Source organism: Mirounga leonina, unplaced genomic scaffold, assembly GCF_011800145.1.
Source record: "Mirounga leonina isolate KUSES-001 unplaced genomic scaffold, KU_Mleo_1.0 Mir_129, whole genome shotgun sequence".
Classification (NCBI taxonomy): Eukaryota; Metazoa; Chordata; class Mammalia; order Carnivora; family Phocidae; genus Mirounga; species Mirounga leonina.
In genome coordinates, this window is record NW_023270323.1 from 77,721,926 (window position 1) to 77,745,011 (window position 23,086).

A 23,086-nucleotide genomic window follows, 5' to 3' on the forward strand; every position below is an offset into this window, starting at 1 on the left:
GGGGACAGAGGCGGGGGTGACAGATCGGACCTTCTGCCAAGGGTCTGATTCTGGAGAAAGGGACAGTCCTGCAGAAAGCTGCACGGCTGTGGTCTCAGCTGGAGCCCGGCAGACATTTATCACTTCAGCGTCCCCTCTGAAAGCCGGGACCACATCGGGATGCGTGTTGAAATAGTTCTGCCAAATTTGCTCCATCATTAACTTTCCATCACTGTTAACTTTAGACAGGGCTCTTCATTCACGCTTTTTATCTGTCAAGTTGGTGGAGATGGGTCTGTTTTCAGCCTGACGTGCTGGCCGTGGGGCACTCCTGCACCCGGGATGGGGGGGCGGTGCCCTCCGCCACGGCTGGTCGTGACACACCAGGGTTGTGATTTAGCCACATTGGCTCGGGACACTTACACAGGGAGCCTGATTTGACAGGTCTGTTGGATAATGCGTCACTCCGGTGAACGGAGCATTCTGTCTGAAGTACTTAATGTACAGTTCAGCCATGTGTTCGGGTCCCAGCAGATTCATTCCCATCCTTGTCCTTCGGAGGGAGATGCACTGACTTCACCCTGGGGAGAGTGTCTTTGCAGAGATTTCAAAAATGAAGTCCTGTTTGGGTCCACAAGTCCAACCCTCCCATCTTTTTCTTCTCTCCAACAGGTGACAGATATACCCCAGTTTTCATGACAAAGGAGATATATATATATATATATATATTTTTTTTTTTTTTTTTTTTTTTTTCCCCCCTCTGCTTTTAGCTAGAATTCCTTAGGCTACCCTGAAATATTTAGAGAAGCCAGGGTCATGTTTATCTGTGACAGGTGTATTTATATCAAATACAAATTCGTGAAGATGGGGTCACTTCCCTCCCCACTAATGTTTGTCCTTGTGGGGGTCTGTTCGGATGATTTAAAGCACCCGGTGGGGTGCCTCCCTCCCCACCGCTGAGAACACCTGTGCTCTGGGCTTGGTTCACGGCATCGCCAAGCTGCTGCCAGTCCCTACCACACTCTCCAGGCCCACTGCCCGTTCAGATGGTCCCTGGGGGCTGAGAATTAACCCGGGTCTGTCCAACCCGAGTGTTGGCTTGAAGGTCACATGTCTCTTCTTGCCCCGTTGTCCACCATGGACACAGACTATTCTTGGCATTTCTGGCTGCCCTTGGCCGAGACAGGCAGCAGAGGGGAGCCCGTTGGCCGATCCCGCTTAATTCTCCAGTAGCACACACAGCCTGCCTTTGTCTGATCTGGTGCCCTCAGTGGGTCAGTGTGAAAACAGAAGTGTGCGGTTTTCGTGGAATTCTGTTTCCCCCTGGGGCCCGGTACCTGGGAGGGTGGCTGAGGGTGCCGGCTTGGAGGGGCAAATCCAAGAACGGGCAGCTCTCCACCTGGACTAGCTGTGAAGATAAGGATTTTTTTCAGGAATTGCACGCAGGCTGTGGTTTACCCCCTGCTTTATTGGTTTGTACAAGGTCAGCAGGAGCTGGGTGACATGATCTTGGGCAGGGGAGAGGTCCTTGGGCTGCTGCTGGGTCTGCAGAGTGGCCGTGGGGAGCAGACCGGCCTGCGTGGCCCCACCAGGCAGAGCTAGGATCGACTCAGGGGATAGGTCCAGCTAAACCTGCAAGGGCCTTTGGAAGGTTGGGAGCGCCCTGTCATAGGGGCTATGCAAGCTGAAAGCCTGCCGGGCTGGGGTGCTGCAGGTCTTGCGGTGACGTTTGAATGAGGCCGCGCCATCCACAGGTGAGACTTGCATGGCATCAGGGTGCCCACTAAGCATCCTTCCGGCGGGCATGCGGGCGTTACTGGTGCCCTGTCTTACAGATGGGTGGCTTGCCAAGCCGCCTAGCAAGACTGGGGCGAAACCCCCCAGGCCCCGAGGTCTTGGGACTCTTTCTAAGCAGGAGGCAAGGGACTCCCTGGGAATATGTCCTTTGTGTGTCAGATTTACACTAAGACCTCCAGGAAAGTCCCGAGGTCCCTTAGATGGGGGTGCGCTTAGAAATGACGGTGAGGACCGCTGTAGAAATCTGCTTCTTAGATATCGCCAAATGTTATTTTAAAAGTGCTTTGCTCGAACTACTTCATCTCCGACATTCACAGCATGACTGTGACGACAGGCCTCATTCCGGGTCCCTCCCCAGTCTGCCGGCGGCCACTTCTAGAAAGGGCACGAGGCTTGGAGGATCCTCAGGGAAGCGGTTTCTGAAGATGTCACCGGGAGAACCCCCTCCCGGGTGCAGTCTCCACAAGGCCAAGGCCGTCACGGCTGTTTATGTGTCAGAAAGCCCAGATAAGGGCCTGCGGAGGCCACGGTCATTGTTCTCAAAGACAGCTTAACACCCGCCTGGGATCCGGGGCCCCACGCAGGCCTCGCTCTATTTGAGGAGAATCGCTGCCCACGTTTACGGCTCTCGCCTGTGAGCCTCCACGGCTTTTTGGCTTTACAGAAATAGCATCCACAGGGAGGGGCTGGGTTTCGTTGTCCCCCTGGTTTTGTACAGAAGCTGAAGTGGTTGAGAGCTTTCGACAATCTCCCTGATGCATCTTGTCATGTGGGAGCTGCATTTGTGAGGTAGTGAGCTCCCTGTCACTGGATTCCTGCATCATCGTTGGGGCTTGGGGAGGAAGCTGAGGTGGGGCATTCTGCATTCAGAGAAGCTGGATGTTTTTCCAAGTCTTCTGCTTCCAGGGAGGAGCCAGGACAGGAGCATCCAGTGACCCTCAGGGCCTGGAGGGACCCCCCTCCCCCATCTTGTTTCCATCGTCTTCCATGCTGACAGTAAGGACAGCAGCCTGAGCAGGGGCGAGCACGCTTCCAACAGCTCTGTGGTTCCCTTTAACAAAGCGAGGGCAGGCCTCAGGCCCTGGCTCGCTCATCTTGGGCGGACGGCGCGCGCGTGCAGTAGGAGGAAATGAACTGTTTTCATCATGCTAGCTTTCCACTTGTGGAAACAGTGTGAAGTTTTCTGTTTAAGTAAAAGAAGTGAATTGATTAAAAAAAAAACCCTTAATAACATAGCCTTCTGAGGGGTGATTCTGGTATGGATGGCGCAGGTGGGCCCGGAGTGATCGACACTGGGCAGCGGTCCCTGGGCCCGTGCCGATGGGATGACCATTGACCTGTGAGCCCAGCTGAGATTGTCTGGCACAGGGGCTCCCAGGCGGACCCGTGGACCACCGCTCTGGGAGGTGAGTCCCCAGGGCGGCCGGCGGTGTCCAAGGCCGTGCGGCATCAGAGGCCAGCCTTTCCCAGGAGGTGACATCAAGGGCATGTTTGCACTGTGGCAGCTGTACCTGAAAGAGCCTTTTCTGCAGGGAGCCCACGTTCCCAAAGCCGCCCTCCTCCTTCCCCCACTTCCTTCTCTCTCTCTCTGTCCCAGAACAGTAGACACGTCTACTTCCAAGCCTCCCCAGATGTCCCTCGGGAGGGGCAGGGTCATTCCTGCCCACTTCTGCAGTGGCAGCCGGACTCCAGGGCACAAATTCCGGCCATGGCCACATGCAGCCCGAGGACCTACTGTGTGCCCGGTGCTGGGGAGGTAGGACAAGCGAGTCCTTGTACTCCAGGAGGCTTCAGTGCAGGGGGGGCAGACCCCCAGCTGTGAACCGTCAGAGGAGGCAAGATGTGATGGGGTCAGCGGCAGTGATGGGGATGAGCCTCCTTCCCTGCACCAGCTCCTCGCCATCCCAGACGTGTGGGCGCCAGGCTCAGAGCTGGCCCTTGAGGACCCCCCACGGGGAGAAACAGCAGATGAATGGGGAGTCAGGGCTACAAGGTCAAAGGACACGGAGTCATTGGGAAGGTCTGAGATGGGGGGGCTTTGAATCCTCTGGGGGACCCTGAAGGGTGCGTGGTATCAGTCGTGGGGTTGGGGGAGGAATTTTAGGGTGAGGAATGGGGGTGAGCCAGGCCCCAAAGCAGGGTAGAGCTGGAGGTGCCTGGAGCTGACAGCAGTGGGTGATGGACAGGTCTTGACTGCCCACGAGGGAGTCTGGGCAGCAGGGAACACCATGGTGTTTGTGCCTGGGGCTGGGCGTCATCCCCTCCTGTGTCTTTATGTAGCTTTACCGTCGGCTGTCGAGTGAGTTCCCAAGTGACGTGTCCGGGCGGAATCCAGATTGGATGGCCTAGCGAGGCCCAGAGAGCAGGCCCCTCCAGAGAGGGCCCGAGGCCGGCAGTTTCACGGGGGTGAGCCCGGCCAGGGGAATGGGAGGCGCTTACTGGCCCCATAGACTGGTTGGGTCCCAGGCCAGTCTGTATACTCCAAAATGGGGTGATCAACTCTGCTAATGGGCCTGTCTATACAGTTATGGGTTTCCTGGGATTCTTCACAGGGTCCCGTACTGGAGGAAATGTCAGAGTCCGCGTCCTGGGTTGAGGGGAGGAGTATTGTGACCCATCTGCACTGGGGGTTTTCAGCTGCAAGTCTGGCCTGCAGGGGGCGGGAGCTGTGGGGTGAGGAAGGGGAGAAGGGGCTGGCCCATGGTGGGATGGTGGGGAGGCCACGGGTCCGTGTCTCCTGCAGACTCAGGGCTCCATGTCAGGGCCCACAGGACACTGAGGCACCCACAAAAATGTTTTAATTTCCTTTAGCATCAGAAGAAGAAAATCTTTAGGTCAAGGAAATGTTTCGATATATAATACAAATATATTCTTTCTTATGCCAGTGCAGCCATAAAATATAATTGTTCATATTTTTTTTTTAATGGAGGAAGTAGCCCATGAAATGCTGAAGTTCCTCAGGCCCCCAGAAGTCATCGTGCTCCCCAGATGGCTAAGAGGGGTGGATTCCAGAAACGGGGACTGGATTTCATTGTTGGTCTCTCCCACCGGCTTTCTCAAGAAGATAAATTAATCTTTGCAGAGCTCAGATGGGTCCCAAGTGGCTTCTCTCCAAGCTGGTATCTGGCCCACCAGGCCCCCTGCTTACCTGAGAGACCGGCCTCTGGGGGTGAGCGGCCTGTCTGGCAAAAGCCACGGGACATTTTCAGGGGCTGTTGTGGCCAACATCTTGGCCCTCCCAGTTGGAGGCAGCCACGGGCTCTCCTCCCACCACCTGCCTTTCCTTTGTTCTGGGCCCCTCTGCTCGGAGGTGACAGCACCATTTGCAAAGAGAAATTCTTGGAAGTGGTGAACATATGGTTCTCGGGCTGGGGGCTGGTGGGGAGGAGGGGCAGGGCGTTGGAGCCTGGGGAGGGAATTTCTGTTTTAAAAACAGGAGTTTAAAAACAGACCAGCAGTTTCCACCCTCCTGCAGGAGACGCCCCGGGCACTTTCTATGTTGAGAGAAGATGCATCCACGTGACCGCATTTCCAGTGACCTTTTATGGCCACATCCAGCTCTGAAAAATGCCAAGTCGGCCAGGTAGGCAGGCAGGAGCATTGTTCCGAACAGCTATTGAACAGCTATGAATGGACGAACGAACGAATGAATAAGGATCTTGCAATTTCACTAATAATTTTCCTTAGGGTGACTTAGGAAGGAGTGACAGGTGGGATAAAGGCCAATTGGGTGGTTGGAAATGGAGAGTTAAGGGTATTTTCAAAGCACAGCCGGGGTGGGAGTCTACCAAGACCCATCTATTAACATACACGTCATCCCTTAAACAGCTTAGATATAAAATGCCGTTTTCCACAGAGGGGTAACATTCTCCATTTATTTTCTGCTGACTGCTTTTGATTTATAGGAGTCCTTTCGAAGCTTACTTCTCAACTCCCTTTTTTTAAACATTAGGTTTGGCGCCCGTGAAGGGTGCCTGATTGATGGGTGCTGGGCTCTTACCTGCTCTCTGTGCTGGCGCATGTGGCCAGGGCGGGAGCTAGAGCTTTCGGAGGCAGGAGCCCGGCTGCCCCTGGGAGCCCCCCTGTTCCTTCCTCCCGCCTGGGGCGGTGGGAAGGGCACCTGACTGTGGGGTCAGGCGGGGCCCCCGGTGGAGACCGCAGCCCTGCCAGGTCCCAGCTGTGTCCCCTGCAGCAGGCTGAGCTTCTGTGTCCTCATCTGGAGAACGGGCGCGTGCCTGGGTCGGTGTCCATGGGCTGCCACAACGCATCTGCGTGGTTAAACGGCAGAAATGTATCACCTCGCAGCTCTGGAGGCTGGAAGCCCAGGGGCGAGGTCTGGGCAGGTTGGTTTCCTCCAAGGGCCCAGAGGGAGAAGGGTTCCCAGCTCTCTCCCAGCGTCTAGCAGCTTCAGGCATTCCTTGGCTGTGGGCGGGCATTTTCAACCTGCGTCTCCACGCTGTCTTCCCTCCGTGTGTGTCTGTGTCCAAATGTCCCCTTTTTGTGAGGACACCAGTCATGTTGGATTAAGAGCCGCCCACAGCCACCCAAGATCTTTGGTAATTCCTCTCTTTCTAGAGAAGGTCACACTCCCAGGTTCCAGGGGTTAGGACCTTTTGGGGGGACGTGATTCGACCTATAACCTGGTCTCCGAGGTGCCACCAGAGCTGGGCCTGGGGAGGACATCTTACTCAGCACCCCCCACCCCAGCAGCTTCTCCATCCGTCCTGCCAGGGGACTAGAGACAGAGGGACACCAATGGCCCTGCCCTTAGGAGGCTGCCGTCTCCGGGAGGGAAGAACAGGACATGCCGATGAGCCACGTTTGTGGGAGATCCAGCGTGTTCGTCTCCTGGGGCGGCACTAACAAAGCACCCCAGGCTGGGGATGGGGTCAACAGGGGTTTGTTCTCTGCCGGGTTCTGGGGCCGGGCGTCCCGGATCGGGCTCGCGCGCAGGGCTGGTTCCCTCCCAGGCCTCTCGCCCGGCTTCTGGGAGTTTGCTGGCCATCCTTGGTGTTCCTGGACGTGGAAACGCATCGCCCTGGTCTCTGCCTTTGTCTTCACGTGGCCTCCTCCCTGAAGACCATCTCTCCTTTTCTTTGTAAGGACACTTGTCACTGGATTTAGGGCCACTCCAGGACGATCCCGAATTTTTTTTTTAAAGGTTTTATTTATATGACAGCGAGAGAGAGCACACAAGCAGGGGGAGCAGCAGAGGGAGAGGGAGATGCAGGCTCCCCGCTGAGCAGGGAACCCAATATAGGACTCGATCCCAGGACTCTGAGATCATGACCTGAGCCGAAGGCAGACACCCAACTGACTGCGCCCCCCAGGAGCCCCTCATCTCGAACTTTTTAATTATATCCTAAAGGCCCCTTTCCCAAATGAGGTCACATTCAGAGGTTCCAGGTGGATGTGCTTTGGGGGGGCCGCATTCAACTCACCACATCCAGGCTCTGTGGGGACCCAAAGGGGGCCCCAGCCTCGACTGGAGGTGGGCAGAAGGTTCTGGAAGTCTTCCCAGATAGACGTGCCTGAGGGAGTCCGTCTAGAAACACGGATGTGCCCGATGAGGAGGCGCGGGGGAGGCCAAGCCTGGCCGGGGAACCTGAAGCTGAGTGGAGGGAGAGCAGGGGCGAGGTGAAGAACACAGGGGGAGTGGGCGAGGCCTATTCAAGGTGCAGGGCTGTGCATCCTGCATGTCTGGAGCGTCCTGTCCTCGCCCTCGGTCATCCCTTCTCCAAACCCTGCCAAGTGTGGCTGCAGAGGTGGGGACGGCGCCCTGGTCCCCGCCCTGGATGCTCCTGGGGGTCGGTCAGTTTGTGCGGTGGGCTGAGGCCTTATGAATAAATCCTTCTTAATGTGGCGTTTGGTTTGGACGAGGGCTCTCGGAGGAGTGGTGACAGACGGCCAGGCCGCGGTCTGAAATTGGAACCATAAAACGTCCACGCAAAGCCTGACGGAAGGCCTCGTGGGGACGTTGCCCTTCACTGTGAGCTCCTGGCAGGGGAGGGGCTGCCGCAGATGGGCTCAGGGCAGGACTCGCCAAGGCCAAGGACAGCCCTCTGCCGGCCCACCATAGGGGAGGCAGCTTCGGGCACCTCTGGAGGCCAGACCCGGGACCGGAGTCTGGCTTTGGGGAGGCACGCTTTTTGGCCACCTGTCCCTACATTGTTCTGCTAAACTGGGGTGCATGGGGGTGGGAGGAAGCCCTTCTTTCTCTAGGCTGGTCCCCTGAGGCCCATGGCTGAGCTCCAGGCCCAGCCCTGCGGCGTCTGAGCTGTGTGACCTGGGACAGATAACCTCCCTCTCTGTGTCTCAACGTCCTCATCTGCAAAATGGGGACGGGCTGGTTCCCAGTGACCAGGGCCATGGGGAGGATTACAGGAGATCACGTCCGCAAAGATCTTAGTGGGGGACCGGGACAGAGTGACTCGGTGCTCTTGTAATGAACGGTGGTGACAAAGAGGAGATTTTCATGGTGCAGGCATGCATGTGATGCACAGTGTCCCTGCCACGTTCTGTGGATTCTGGAGGCCAGAACCGAGCCTCAAAGCCACACCTTCCAGGGGAGGCTGAGGCCCGTCGTGTCTCCGGAATGGGGAGGAATAGGGCTTTGGCGACACGGTTCTGCAGATGTCTGTACTTCAGCTGCTCTGGGTAACCAGGGTCCCACCAGTGTGGACACTGCAGGGACCAGGAGAATGCCCCCGAACCTACCCTGTGGATACCGCATCTTAGTGGCCTCTCCCAGGGAGAAAGGCCCATGGCCCCTAGTGGGCAGGGTCACGGGTTCAAGGCCATGGCTCATGTGAGATGTTCTTTCTTGCTTTGTCCTCTTTCAGTTCTTGTATTTCTGCTCATTTCTGATCCCCACGTGCTGGGGACACCCGGACAGGGCCTCCCTGTCATGTGGAGGGAACCCATCATCACTGCCATCTTTATGTGTGTGTGATGGGCCTTGGTCTCAGTCCACGGGGCTGGCTGGGGAGTGGGCTTGAGTGTGGCCGCAGGCCCAGCCGCGTCTCCGGGGACTCTCTGTGATGCTCATCCGAAGCCCCCAGGGTAGGGAAGGACGAGGCTTTGCTTTGTTTTCTCTTGTTTGCATCTGGGTGACCTAACTTTCAAGTTTCTCTCTTTCTTATTATAACATTTTATTTTAAAATAATAGCAAGGAGTCACAGAGATAGTGCGGAGAGCTGGGTGTGACCTCCCCACCATGTGGCCAGAGCCAGGACCCTGGCGCAGACCCCCGCATGGAGAACGTTCCATTTGGGCTAAAGCTGGCGCTTCTGTCCAGGACGCCCCACCTGCGTTGTTTGGCACATCCTTTATGTACATTCTCCTTCATTCTTCCTGGAAGGGAGGGTTCGAGCGTCCTCCCACCCCAGACCCTTATCAGAGACCCTCCTGCCGGCTCCCCAGGCCACCAGAGTGCTGTCCTGGGACCCCCTCGTTGTCTGGTCAAGCGCTTCTGCAAGCGAAGGGCCTTTCTAGAGTGGCCTCACGCCTTCTGCTTCCAGAGGGCACTAGACTGGACCCTCCCAGACCCTCCGCTGCTCCCGGGGGTGGCAGCTTCTCGGTGGGGGACAGGGGGGAGGTTGCACACGCACCACCAGTGAGATGGAGTCAGGTCCAAGTCTGGACTCGCCGGGCAGCCCCCAACCTCTGTTCCTGCACTTGGGCGGCAGCAGGGCCCCGGCAGCTGGGAGATTCAGAGCATGACACGGCGGCACCGAGGGCGGCCAGGCCCATCTCTCACTCTGGTCGTGGAGGAGGGACTGGACAGTCATTTGTCAGGCAGGGCGCCAGGCCCTGTGAACATGGTAGCACACTTAAGATCCTAGCCTCTCAGGGATGTGTGGCCACTGTCCGCCAGTGTTGCCCTTAAGGAGGTGACACCAGAGCCAAGGGGGGCGCCACACAGCGTGTGAGGGTTCACACTCAGGCTCGGCCAGCCCCAAGGCTATGTGCCTTCCCCAGCAATGGGCCTCATCGGGGTCACGGCAGGTGGTGAGGGGAAGGGGCCCAGCCCAGAGGACGTAATGCCTGAGCAAACGCCGGCACCTTAGTCTGGAGACATCCTGGAAGGCTTTCTGGTGGAGGTGGTGTCTCTGCTGAGCCAGTAAGAAGGACCACCAGCTGAGTGGTGGAGAGGTGCAGGGGTCTGTCCGAGGAGAAAGGGGAACCAGCACAGAGCGGGGCAGATGTGTCTGAGGCGGGGTGTCGGCAGGTTGAACAAACTCTTGTGGGCATCTCAGTATACACAGCGGCTCACCTAGACTGCCTCACGCGCGTTACTAACGAGTGCTCCCCAAACCACCCCCCAACCTCACCGTGGGCACACCAAACTCCTCTCTTCTCTGTCCAGCTCTGGAAGCCTGCATCATCATCCCCATGTCATAGACGAGCAGCCTGAGCTGCCCAGGGGCCAAGCCGAGGAATGCACAGCTCATACGCTGTAAAGCCAGGATCCAGATGAGACCCTCTGGCCTCCAGGAACATGGTCGTCCCCTGTGAAGTCCTTCAAGGCTCTGCAGAGGAGCCTGAGCCAGGGGGCTGGGGCACTGCATCAGGAGGGCTCTGGCAAGTGGCAGGAGCCAGGCTCTCTGCCCTGCGGAAGATTCTGGTGGCGCGAGATGCCTCATGCTAGCAGCAGCTTTGGCAAGTGGGCCCACCTGGAGCGAGAACCTCAGGGAGCCCCTGGGGCCTGTGGGGATCCCACCAGCTTAGAGAATCACGGAGGCGTCATGGAGTAAGTAGATGGAGAGGGGGTGAGGCTCCTGGGGTGGGTGGCAGATGTTGATGAGGGCGGGCCTGAGCTAGCAGCCCTTGGTGCCTGCAGGGCGGCAGTGGGATTGACCAAGGCCTGGCCCTCGGACAACCAGCACCTGCCACGTGGCTTTCTGAGCCCAGTGGTTTCCTTCTCCTCCCTCGCGCGGTCTTGGGTAGAGAGAAACAGGATTCATCTCCCTGGTAGATAAATGCAGAATTGGCTCCCTTAAATCGACTGGATTTCTTCATTGAGAAGGCCTCTTGGGTAGAAGGTGTGCAGAGCCGAGCCCTGCTGCCTTCCTGGGGCCGTGGGGTGTAGGCCAGCCCCGCCTGCTGGTTGAAGGGGAAGGCCAGCATGGTGGGTCAGCAGGAAGCCCCTCCTCTTTTGTTCAGGCTGGGGAGAGCTCCACAGGGTGCTGTTCTAGAAAGAGCCACGGTCTTGCTTTCAGATCAGCCTGATTCCAGCTCTCTCGAGCGCATCCTTGGGGTCGCCACTGCCCCCGTCTACACCTCTGCTCCCGATCCAGGCGGTGGGAATGATGGTGCTGATCTGCAGGACTATAGGGAGAAGCAAAGGAGGGGAATGTGTGTTCCCTCTCTCGCTCTGCGCCGTATCTGTGAGCATCGGGACGAGGCCCCTGTGCTTGCACGGGCGGGGGGAGGGGGGTGGCGTCCGACACCCTTCCCCTGCCGGGGCTCACAGCCCCTTCCGGTTAGGGTGACGCTGCCTGACTGCATTGCCACCTGGTCCAACACCTCCACAGCCCAGCCACGCCCCAGCTCAGGATCGGGTTTCTCGAGTGGCCTTCACTGGGAGAGAGAGGTAACGGACATTTATTGAGTGCCAAATGAAGGCGTTCATCAGGGTCTAGTCTTCACCCTGCCATGGGCACCCGTCCCCCCGGCATGAAGATGAGCATCTTTATCGTGTTTCGAGGGCAGGAGGGAGAAGGGTTCCCCGACGTGAGGGCTGGGGAACATCCGTCTTAGCTACCTGGGGCGACTGCTCGCCGGGACGGGTGTGTGGCCCCGTGTGCGCACACGCGCCCGAGGTGTGAACACGCAGTCGGTGACTCAGCCCCGGGCTCAGTGTTAGCAGCAGTAAACGGTCTCCGGTGAGAATCTGCTGCTCCTTCCCGTGCCCCCTCCGCCCCCAGAGTAGCCCCGTCCCGTCCCGCGCGCCGTCGTGTGGCTGCAGGGGAACACGACTCCAGATCCTCACCGCGCTCATTTTTCAGTTGAGGTACCATTCGAGCGACCTGAAGGTCACCATTTTAACCCTTTCAAAGCGTACAGGAGTCCAGTGGTTTTTACGTCTCCCGAGTGTTAACAGAATGTGGTGACACCGTGCTGTTTATCCCATGGCTCCCTGCACCGAGCACGCGTGCCCGAGACCCGTCCGCACCGTCCGCAGCGCTTCCTCGCTCTTGCACGGCTGCGTGGTGCTCCCGAGGGTGGCCGGGCTGTGGGCCACCTATCCCGGCCTGTTTCTGCTCTCTGACTATTACGGTGTCGCAGGAAATGACTTGGGACATCCATCATTCCATATGCACAAGGACGTCGACAGAATAGCTCCCAGGAGCAGCCACGGGGTCGACAGGCTGTGGTTTTGTGAGCTGTTAGGCGTCAGCTTCACCGTGGCTGTATCTTTATACCCCCACCGGCAGCGTGTCGAAGGTCCTGGAATCTAGGGGCTCCTTTGCTAGCCGGTTCTGTCTGCCCCGGACTGGCATCCTTCCAAGTACAGGTAGACAGTGACACCAGGGCCCACGGGCCTCACACAAAGGCCAGCCAGCAAGCTGCCACCTCACAGACGTGCCCTGGCCAGGCTGGGGCCACCAGCCCGGGCAGCCCCCGGGAGGGACTGCCGTCGCTGATTTGCCAGGAGGGGGGCCATCCCGATGTCCCTCACCTTCCCTCCCCACCAGTTGTAGATCAGCCTCCTCGACCAGCGTGGGATCTTTGTGCGGCCGACAAGCCTGTGCTGGGAGTCACATCCCGTCTGCAGGGCCGAGTCATGGGCCTCATTCCGGGGGGCGGCGGTCAGCATCTCCAGAGAACGAGTGCAGCCTCAGAGCGCTTCTGCTCTCAGAAGACAAACTGGTCAAATTCCCAAACCGCTGTGAATATTTGGGTGGGTTCTCTTTCAAGTAATGGAATAAGAGTGATTCCCTCCAGTGATTTCGGTCATCAGCACCATCCCCCGGGAGAACAGTTGACAGTTTTTAAAGTCTTTTGATCCCCATCCTCTGAGGCACCTTCACCTTCCAGTGAGGTTGGGAAGGATGGAGCAGGGACTTTTTCCTCATTTTTTTAGACAAGTGCTGGGGCATGAACAGTGGTGGGGCAGGTGAAACCAGCCGCCACCGTCCACAGCCAGGGCCGCCCTCCTGCTGGGGCCCAGGAACAGCCCACGGCCTCTCCGAGAGTCTCATCTTTTTTTGGAACAGGATGTAAGATGTTGTGGCTGGATCAGGCCCCCACAAAGACACACCCAGGAGGGCGCCTTAGCTCACAGCTCAGGACAGAAAGCATCCCTTTCTGTGCGCAAAGATCCCTGAGTGTGGGTGGCCTTCCCCCCTTCTGCGCGTGAACGTGTGTTTACAGACCGCGAAACACACCTTGGCGTGCTCTCCTGAGCGTTCTGGAAGCCTGAGTGTGGAGGGAATGTCATCATCGACGGGCCCACGGGACACTGGGTGCTTGTGCTGCTGGGAACCTGGCTGTTCCTTCTCTGTGGATCCTCATACCCGCCAGAGTGAGCGATTAGACTGTTGAATGAATACTTGAAGTCACCTTGAAACATCTTATTCTCTGCCTTCTGTTTTGACCTCCCTTTTCTCAACACTTGATGCCTCATTTATTCTATGTGTTCCCATATCAAATGATAGCTGTATGATCTTGGGACCATTGTTTTATGTCTCTATTCCTCAGTTTATTCATCTGTGTAATGGGCACAGTTGGTGCATAGTGGAAGACCCTGACCTCCTTCCTATCCTCAGCATCTGTCCTGTGGGGCTCAGTGCATCATGGTGCAGAGAGCCAGGAGTAGGGCTCTGCAGGGGTCCCTAGTCCAGACCCCTCCCCTCTCTGGGCCTCAGTCCTAGGTGGGCTCCTAACCCCGTGTGTTCTGGTGTCCTGAGAAGATGGAATGTTGTACACATTCTGGCATCAACTTCTACACCTAGGAAAGTGGACAGGTGGGGTGGGGTGGAGTGAGGCCGCATTAGGAGTCATTCCTGGCTTTTTGGAGCTGGTTTGCCGCTGATGAATTCACTAGCAGTTATTTATCAGACTCTCCCCATGTGCTGGCACTTGGCTAGGCTTGGGAGAGTGCTGATACAGGTGGACTTGGTGCCTGCCCTCCTGGGGCTCACAGCCTGTGGTGTGGAAGGCTTCAGGAGGAAGTGGTTTTAAGAATGAGAGGGGGGAAGCAGAGCAGAGGGGCAGGAGGAGGGCAGTAAGCACAGGAACCAGCATGTGCAAAGGCCCTGGGGTAACTGAGAGTCATGGTGGTGGGTGTGTGCCTGAGGGTGGTGTGTGTTTTTTGTTGGTCAACAGGGGACAGGTCAGCTGCATGAGGATGGAGAGGATGGGTCCGTCTTGAGTGATAGGAAGAGATCCAGCTTCCAATGGGGGTGAGCAGATGGGGACCCAGGGCTTTTTTGAGTGCAGAGATATGCCAGTGTGGTTTCTTAAAAATTAATGTTAAAACACAGATTCTGAGTGAGCAGATCGGGGGTGGGGCCACATCCAGATTCTGCATTTCTAGGATCTCCAGGGCAGTGTGATGGCTGGTCACAGAACCCGCTGGGAGCAGCGAGGACCTCGCCTCACCATGCCATGGGCTGGCCCTGTCCCGATTGGCCGGGGGGACATCAGCGTGCAGGGGGGGCCTTCTGGGCCCTTAGAGGCCTGACCCTTGTGGGCCACCTCTGCATTTTCCCTTTTTTCTGAGGGGAAGTCCATTTGCAGAGTCCACAGTTGAGCCCGAATTCTTGCTGTTTTGTGTGTGTGTGTGTGTGTGTGCAGTGTGCTCATTGATGGACAGCTGAATTGAGCCTGAGTATTTGTTACTTTCCTTGGATTATTCTTGAGCCCTTGGAAGGCACCCGGCTCAGCGATCCGCCCGCACGAAGGACTTGTGTCTCCACTCATGACCGTGCTGTCGAAGGGGGCCTGGCCACGGGCAGAGGCCCAGTGTTTCACGGGAGGCTGCAGGACCTCTGGTCAGTGCCGCTGTGGGGACTCCCTCCCCAGGATGCTGACCTAGACACGTGCCAGTGGCCGCGCAGGGGGAGGGGCCTGGGCTCCAGGCATCTGCGCTCTCATTCCTGGCATAAGCCCGTGTGGATGGACATCACCCTCCCAGCAGCCTTGTGAGGTCCTACCTGAGTCCGCTCCGATGCATGGCTAAGGAAACTGAGGCTCAGAGGGCCAGGCTTGTCCCCATGCCCTGCACCCTCCTTGTTTGTTTTCTTCCATCGGAGACGTGGTACCAGCCGTGCCAGTCCACCTGATAAAGGTGGATGCCGTTTGTAGGTGGAGATGTTCATTGTTGTGCTGTGGGCCTCTGCAGCCCTGGGCCCCGACACTGCCCCTGAGCCAGCCTCCTCTCAGACTGGCAGATCTGCTCATGCCACTTAAGGGTCCCCTGCTGGTTGGTGACTCTGCTGGGTCCTCCAACTGCAGGGCTGTTTCCAGGAGCTTTGAGGGACAGACCCACCGCCTTGTTTCTAAGTGCATTGTACAGGCTCTTTGCAGAACAGGGGAGTGAAGGGCACGTCAGGTGTCGTGGGGGCAGTGACTCACCGTCTGGGTCTGGAATTGGCTTGTGGCGGGGGGAGGAGGCGGGCTGGTAGTGGCCAAGGAGGGGGCTCAACAACCCACCGAGGGTCTCTGCATGAGTTAGGGTTTCTTTTCCTTCTTGGGGAGAGAGCCCTGGACTGCCTCTCAGCAGAGGACCAGGCTGGTGAGGCCCACGGCTCCCGTCCCTGGACGCTTACCCCTGGGCCCCAGATGGGGCTCTCAGGAGACCCGGGCCTGCCCCTGCTGAGCCCCCTTCCCTTCTCTGAATCTGTTTCTCCATTTCTAAAGGCAGGCTTTGGATGAAGCCGTACCAAGTTCCACTGGGCTCCGATGTTAAATCTGATGCCTTCTTCCAGCCCCCATCAGCCTGTCCTCCTGCTTCCCTGAGCCGGGGGTGAGATTCAGCAGGGTCGGTAGGACTAGGTATCCACAGACACACTCCAACCCCATGAGGGGCTGGAGGGGGATTCAGACTGGGCCATGTCAGGCCCAGCTATGCTATTCACAGGGTCCAATGCATTGTGAAAACATAGGGCCCTTTGTTCAAACATTTTTAAAGAATTTCAAGATGGGGACAGCAGAGCAAAACCAAGAGCAGGCCCTTCTGAGTGGGAGGCCCTGGGGGGCTGCTCGGGTCACACCCCAGCCCACTGGTCCTGGCTACCTGGCACACTCCGGCTGGGGACACCTCGTGTGTGCTGTCCCTGGGAAGGGGGTGGGCTTCACCCACCAGGATTCTTGAGATCCCTCCCCTGAGGCTTGGGCAGGGATTGCTGTGAATGAGCTGGGGGTCTCAAGAACGGGGCAAGTTCTGGACCCTCAGGTGGTGTTTGTTGGTGTCAGAAGGAGAGGGTGGTCCAGGGAGATGGGCTCTGGAGGGTTTCCCCCCCAACTCCCTGGCAACAGGGGGTAGCGGGGTCAGCTGGGGTTGGCTGTGGCCACGGCCTGAAGGACTGTCTCCTGCCTGGATCTGCTTCTGGGCAGGGATATTCATTCATTCATTCAATGAATATTGGTGAACTCTTGCTCTGTGCTAAGCCCTGGGAATTCGGGTGGAACGAAGTGGATCATGTCCCCTCCCTGATGGAGCCCATAGCCCAGCAGCCTCAAGGAGGAATAGGGCTGGGAAGTCCAGAGAGCTCGGCTTCTCTCACTGGAGTCACGGGTTGGCTGGACCTAGGGGACGGGTCATCCAGGGAGTCAGGAGCAGCACCCCCACTATGATCCCACCCACCTCCTGGGCCTGGGGGGGGCTGGAAGTGAGGAGAGGAGACACAGAGCTGACGTGGGACCCGTCCTCCCTCTGCAGGGGCAGTTCTCAATCCTGGTCTCCTCCTTGGGCATTCCTGACTGTCTGGAAGGAGTTGTGTGGGCGGGCGGTGGGCTCAGGGGATGGGAGGAGACCGTTGGCGACGGCTGGGGCACAGAAACCCCAACTCTCGTTCCAGGTTTTTCTCCCACCTGGATCAAAGCACCCAGAGCTGTGGGAATAGGCCAGCCACTAGAAAATGGTTCCCGGGATATTTCATTTCCAAAGCTGTTAACAGAGGACCCCCAGATGGGCAGCCCATAGTTTTTAGTTCTTTGAACAACTTTCAAAAAGTAATGAAAACATGGGGCCCTTGTTCAAACACTTGGGAGAATTTCAGGACGGTATCCGCAGCGCAGATGGTGGAGACCTGGCCTTGCCCCGAGCGCTGAGGAGCATCGCCCGGGCTCCCAGGTGGGCTCAGGTGCTCGCTGGCTGTGCGCTCGGTGCTTACGCTCTCTCTGCTTTCCTTCCTTCATCTGTCGGTGCGGATGATAGCTGCAGCTGCCCCCTGGGTCCCGGGTGTAAAGAGGGTTGATGTGCGTGGGCTGAGTCACCCGGGGCGGTGCGTGGGTCGGGGACAGAGCTGACACCAGCGAATGTGAGCGAGAGCGTGGCCCCTTCTCAGTGGCTGCTCGCTCTGGCATCCTCACCATCACAGGGAGCTGGGTATTACTGCCTCTCGGCAGGTGGGGAACTGAGGTACGTCAGGCTTGGAGGGGCTGACCCCAAAGCAGAGGGCTCCTTCCGCCACCAGCTGCAGACTCGGGTGCATGCCGGGCTCCCCCAGGGCTGACCCCTCTTGGGGGGCTCCTGGTCTCAGTCCTGGGCGAGGATGGCCCCGGTTCCTGGCCTCCAGAGCCCAAACGCTCATTCAGCTTCCTGGGTCATGGTGGTACCAGCAGAGCGATTCTGTCCCCTTGCACGAGGAGTGGACGGTGTGTATTCTAGATGGCAGAGGGTGACTTGTGAGTAGATGGCCAGGGCAGGGGGACGGGGCCCTGGCCCGGGGCACTCGTCTCTCCTGGCTTCATTGCCTTAGTCATGTCAGCAGGAGCCGCGCCCAGCGCTGGGACATGAAGCAGGACACAGCCCCCTCCCCCAAAGGGCTCATCATCAAGTGGTGGAAACCGGCCCCAGGAACGGTGCCGGAGGGGAGAGCACAGGGTCTGGGGCAGTGTGGGGGGCATGGACCAGGGGAGGGGCTTGGAAGACTTCCTGGAGGTGCTGTTTGTTAGACTGAGGTCGGAGAGTCCAGGAGGAATTACCCAAGGAATTCGGGCGGCAGGAGGAGGGTGGGCCTAAGTGGAGAGCCCTGCCCAGAAGGGGCTGCGCAGGGACCAGCCCCGCCTAGAGAGGGGCCCCAGGGCAGGAGTCCCAGCAGCAGAAACCACTGGACAAGGAGCTCAGCCTACAGAAGGGCCGGAGCGCCATGTTAGGGGGTGAGCTCCCCATCCCTTGAAGTGTGTGGGCAAGGCTCCGATGGCAGGGGCGTGATAAGGATATTGGTTGAGGATTTCACCCTGGAGGGGCTGGATTAAACAGACTTTGAAGTCCCCTCCAGCTGTCACCCTCTGGCTCCTCGAAATCCCCTCTGGGAACAGCAAGACTATAAAATATAAATCAATAGGTTAAAAATACGCTTGTCTCCTACACGTCCAGGCCCTGTCACTCTGCCTGCCTCCCTCGGTCTTTGGAGGATTCTTGCTCTGCTCCGGCAGCCCGAGAGCCCGGCAGGAGAAAATTGCTTTGTTCCCAAGTAGGGCAGGGCTGATCGCGCCTCCGCGGATGGGGCCTCGAGTTTGTTTTTGATCATCGCTCCCTCCAGGACATGGCTGGCATCCCCGCCTCATGCCTTCCCTGCTTTCATCACCGGGCAAAGGAAGATCAGCCAGACCGCGTGTGGGGGCAGCCGCGCCCCCAAACCCGAGAGCCCAGGAAGTTGTGCTGACCCCAGATTAGCTGGGCTAAGGGATCTGCCGGGGGCAGTGGGGAGGGTGTTCCCCAGTTACCTCCCGGGGTTCCCATGGCAATGGGAGTGTTAGGAGCAGCTAATAGGGACTGGTAAGGAGTGAAATGAAATTTGATGTATGGGAAAATGCATCGGCCAGTGAAGTAATTGGGGAGAAGGCGCTTTTTCCCCCCGGCCAGGCAAATCCTCACTTCCTTTCTGTTGTTCTTGCTCCTCCGCGTGTCTGCGAGAACTTTTGGGTGCTCTTAAATACAGGTGTTGTCATCAGGACGAGCAGTTGCCTCTGCTGCAGGGGTGTGAGATGGGACAGGCTTGGTCACGCGGGGCCCAGTGTGTGTGATGAGTCGTTCAGCAGCCTCGAAACAGTGTGGGCGCCGTCGACGGTGTGGGGCCCACCGCCGGCCCGCTGGGCTATTCTCGGGCCTTCCACACCCTGTGTCTGGCTCTGCCATCAGCCAGCGCTCAGAGGGGAGTAACCATAGCCCGCCCTTCTGGGGCCTCCTCTTGTCTTGGGTGCAGCCCCAGTGGGTGTTCTTGGCTGTTCTCCAAGTCCCCATCTTCAGAAGCCTTGTCAGATGCGTTCTCTGCCCAGCCTGGGCCACCCCTGCGGCTGTCCCTTTGGCCCCAGTTTGAGATGGTCCAGGGCTGGGTTTGAATGTTTCCTGGCAGCTACCAGGTGGACCTCACGGGATTGGGATGTTCCCAAAGTCACTGTGAAGAGCGGGGTGAGGTTTCGGAGCAGACAGAAGCCTTGTGTCTAGGCGCTCTGCTGCAGGGTGGCTGGAGACCCCGGGAAGCCTGACAGAAAGGCCTAGGCAGCTGAGGCTTGACACAATGCCCCAAATCCTGGGTGGTGGTCGGGGGGTGTCATCATATTCCTCTTTCAGAGCCTTGGAACCCACTGATTTCTGTCTCTCTGTTGCCACCACAGGTGATCTTGATCCTGACGAAGTATTACCATGCAGACATGGGGAAGGTTCTGGAAAGTTCTCTGTGGCGGTAAGTCACCCTGAGGGTGGGCCTTTCTCCTTATGCACCTGCACGTCTCCCTGGGCTGAGGGCCAAGACCCCCACGCCCGGCTAGAGTATCCCTCTGAGTTGACGGTCTCCCAACTTCCTTTTGGCTGCACAATGCGTGTAAGAGACATGGAGGGCGATTGAGGGTTTCGTCGGTGGGCACACACAGCCCTGGAGAAGAGACAGCCCTTTAGAAAGCGTCTTCGCTTGCTTTTCTTTCTGTGTTTCCTCTCCCCTTCCTTTTCTCATCCCCGGAGGAAGAGGGTTTGCATTGTGAATTCAGGTCAGTGCACAGATGCCCTCCATCCATGCCCTGGGCTTCAGACGCGGCTCCCAGAGCCCACCAAATACGCTGATTACCCTCATTGTTCAGACATGTTTTTTTCTTCCTGGCTCAGCTGAAGACCTTGGTAAATAAATAACCCACCGGCGTCGGGGGATATCTCTTTATATGAGAGATGTGAACTCAGCCCAAGAACATTAAGCAGCCCCTTTGATGTTTTAAACGAGGTGGGAGAGAAGGAGGTTTTGAGAAATCATTTCGGTTACTATTGTCTTCAATATTTACACCTGCTCACCCGGGAAGGGGGAAGGGAGGCTCCCAGCGTCCCGGGCTGTCCTTTCAAAGCTTTTCTCGGGCGAGGATTCTGTTTCCTGCAAGCGCCGTTCGCCGCTCCCACGTTCACTGGGTGTTGAGCCGTTTTGGTTTTCAAGATGTGTTTCTCAAGTAATAATTAATTCATTTTTCTATTTGAAATCCATAAACAACACCCAAACCTGCTCATCAGGACTCCTGTGTGTGTGTGTGTGTGTGTGCAGCCCCCTTGAGTTGATTTATTTTTGGCTTTTGGCTTTGCTTCTAGGGCAGGAGCATGATGATTGATTCTGTTGGCTCTTGGGGGATTTCCGTGATGCTTTGGGAGGGTGTTGAAATGGCACCTCAAGCTGGGTCCTTTCCTTGTTGTATAAGGGATGGTGTCGCCTTGGGGCCAGCTGGCCTGGTCACTGGGGGTGCTGATGGTGCTGAGTGTGGGGAGTAAGCCACTTGTCCTGCCCTGCGTTCTTCTTACCCCTCTAGCCTGAGCACCTCTGCTAGCCGGCTCCTCTCGGCCGGGCTCACCCCGTAGACGCCCCAGCCTGCCCCTCAGTTCCCCCACCAGCTTCAGGGAAAGGAGTCCGCATCCTGCAAAGAGGACAGATGTTGTCCTGCCCGCCCCCCCATGACCTCATGTGTTGGTGGATTTTCATCTTGTGCCTCAGAGCAGCTCGCCCACCGAGGAGAGGTAGGAGGGTTGCTTTAAAAAATGCCACTCAGTGTCGTGGGAGGTGCTCGGCATTTGGGATGAGAGTGGAAAATGGCCTGAGAGCTACAGTCCCAGCGACGTGTCGTTGCAGCCCTTTGAGGGTTTGTGTTCTGGGACTGGTTTCAGGCTGAGGCCCCCCAGGGAAGGGCTGGCCCGTGGAGGGCGTTTCCCCTCGCTAGGTGGATGGTCCAAGGACGGGTGCCCGGGCTACACAGTGAACAGAGGCACCTGAGTCTTCTCTTCTCCCAAGCAGATTTCTGTAGCCCCCTCGTCGGCCCGGCCTGCTGCATGCCGAGTCCTGAAGTGGGGGCTCTTCCTTCCTCTGCACCCGCTGACCATCCCGAGTGCCAGGGGTCCTCCACTCTCTGCAGCATCTCCGCGGGCCGCACACGGGGGAGACGGGGTGTCGTAAATGTTGTTTCGACAGTGAACAGCCCTCCTTGTGTGATCTGTGCCCACGGGACAGAGCTGCCCATCCTCATGGGGGACACGGTGGGGACGGCGGATTTGGGCCAGCCCCGTGGTGCGGGGGCCAGGCCTTCTTGCTTACGGGCTCCAGACTCAGATTTTTCAGAGGCAAGTAGAGAAGCCGAGAGAGAGGCCAACCACCCACCTTGGGGCTGCTCTGACGGGGGCTCCCTCCACTCTGCCCCGAGCCTCGGGTCCTGATCTGCCCCTGCCTCGGAGAGTGTGCACCCAGCCAGCCGACCTGAAACGTCCCTAGAAGGGCGCACAGTCTCGATGGAGGTTTTCTCCAAAGCAAATCAACAGACTTTAATTCTCCGTGCTTGCATCACTGTCTGTAAGCAGATATTTCCTCTCCCTTATTAAAAATACATGCAAAGGCATTAGTCATGTCAGGATCACCCCCGTCCCCGTTCAGCGCCATTCCTTCCTGTTTATCTATCTCACACGGACGTATTTATAGAGTCAGATGTGGAATAGCGTCTCGCGTTCTCCTTTCTTCACGCGTCTGTTTCCAGTTTGTCCCTGTGGGCCCGCGTCCGTATCAGCGCGCTCTGGGGCCGCAAACTCACGGGGGAGTAGGTTCCTTCCGATGCTAAGCCACGCCGCCACCATAAAGCATGTAGACGTGTGGTTTTCCTCCTCATTTTGTTCCCTGGGCAGAATCTCGGGGAGTGACAACTGAGCCAGAGAGTGAGCCAGAGGGTGAGCGGTTCCCGGCGGGCTGGCCTGCACTTGCTAGGCCCCGCAGTGCGAGGCCGCTCTCCTTTGTGTCCCTTGGGTTCTTGGCGAGGGTGAGCAGCTTCTGTGTTTACCTGCCACTCACACTTGGTCTTGTGAGCATGATCGGCTCATATGCTCTCTATCTGGGGACTTGAGTGAGCGTCTTTAGAAGTGGAAAGATTGCCACTGGTCTTGCGTGGGGTGCCACGCCTCCGCCATCTGCCGTACAAGGCCCGCGTGGATGGGGGCTGGCAGAGCCCATGCCTGGAGCGCACGTATTAAAGCCATGTTCAGTGGATGCGCCCCCAGCCTCCCAAGGATTCTCCTGTGTAGTCGCCAGCAACACATTTTTTTTTAAAGATTTTATTTATTTATTTGGCAGAGAGAGAGAGAGAGCGAGAGCACAAGCAGGGGGAGCAGCAGGGAGAGGCAGAGGGAGAAGCAGGCTCCCCGCTGAGCAGGGAGCCCGATGTGGGGCTCCATCCCAGGACCCTGGGATCATGACCTGAGCAGAAGGCAGACACTTAACCGTCTGAGCCACCCAGGCACCCCACCATCAATACATTTTTAATGACAGGTATGGTATTTACATTCTGGAAATGGCTCCCTGAAATCTAAGCTGAGTGCCTCTTTCATTGTCCCACATTTCATGGGCCGCACGTCAGCAGCATCTGCCCCCAGCGGGCTTCGCTGATCCAACAGCCTGCCCCTTTCTTCGGGGTGGGGCCGCAGTGAGCCCGTCCTTGGGAGAGCAGGTTGGCTTCAGAGCTGGTCCCCACCAGCCCCTTCCGTCCCGGAGCCCCAGGGCTGAGGGCAAGAGGAGGAGCACTCTCGCTCAGACCAGCCTGCCCGGCACTTGCCTGATGTCCGTTGTGGGAAGGCCCTGGGGCCACTGGAACAAAGGATGAAAGCAACAGGAGTTTGTTCTCTCGCAGCCCC

General features: G+C 57.8%; 1 protein-coding gene across 1 annotated transcript in view; it reads left to right on the top strand.

Annotated features, from left to right (window-relative positions):
* Nucleotides 1-23,086, top strand: part of SORCS2 (sortilin related VPS10 domain containing receptor 2) — a 448,292-nt gene that overhangs the window by 159,293 nt on the left and 265,913 nt on the right. The window contains exon 2 of the mRNA XM_035005356.1: nt 19,570-19,637. Within this exon, the coding sequence (XP_034861247.1) occupies nt 19,570-19,637 (68 nt within the window). The remainder of the gene's footprint in view (nt 1-19,569; nt 19,638-23,086) is intronic.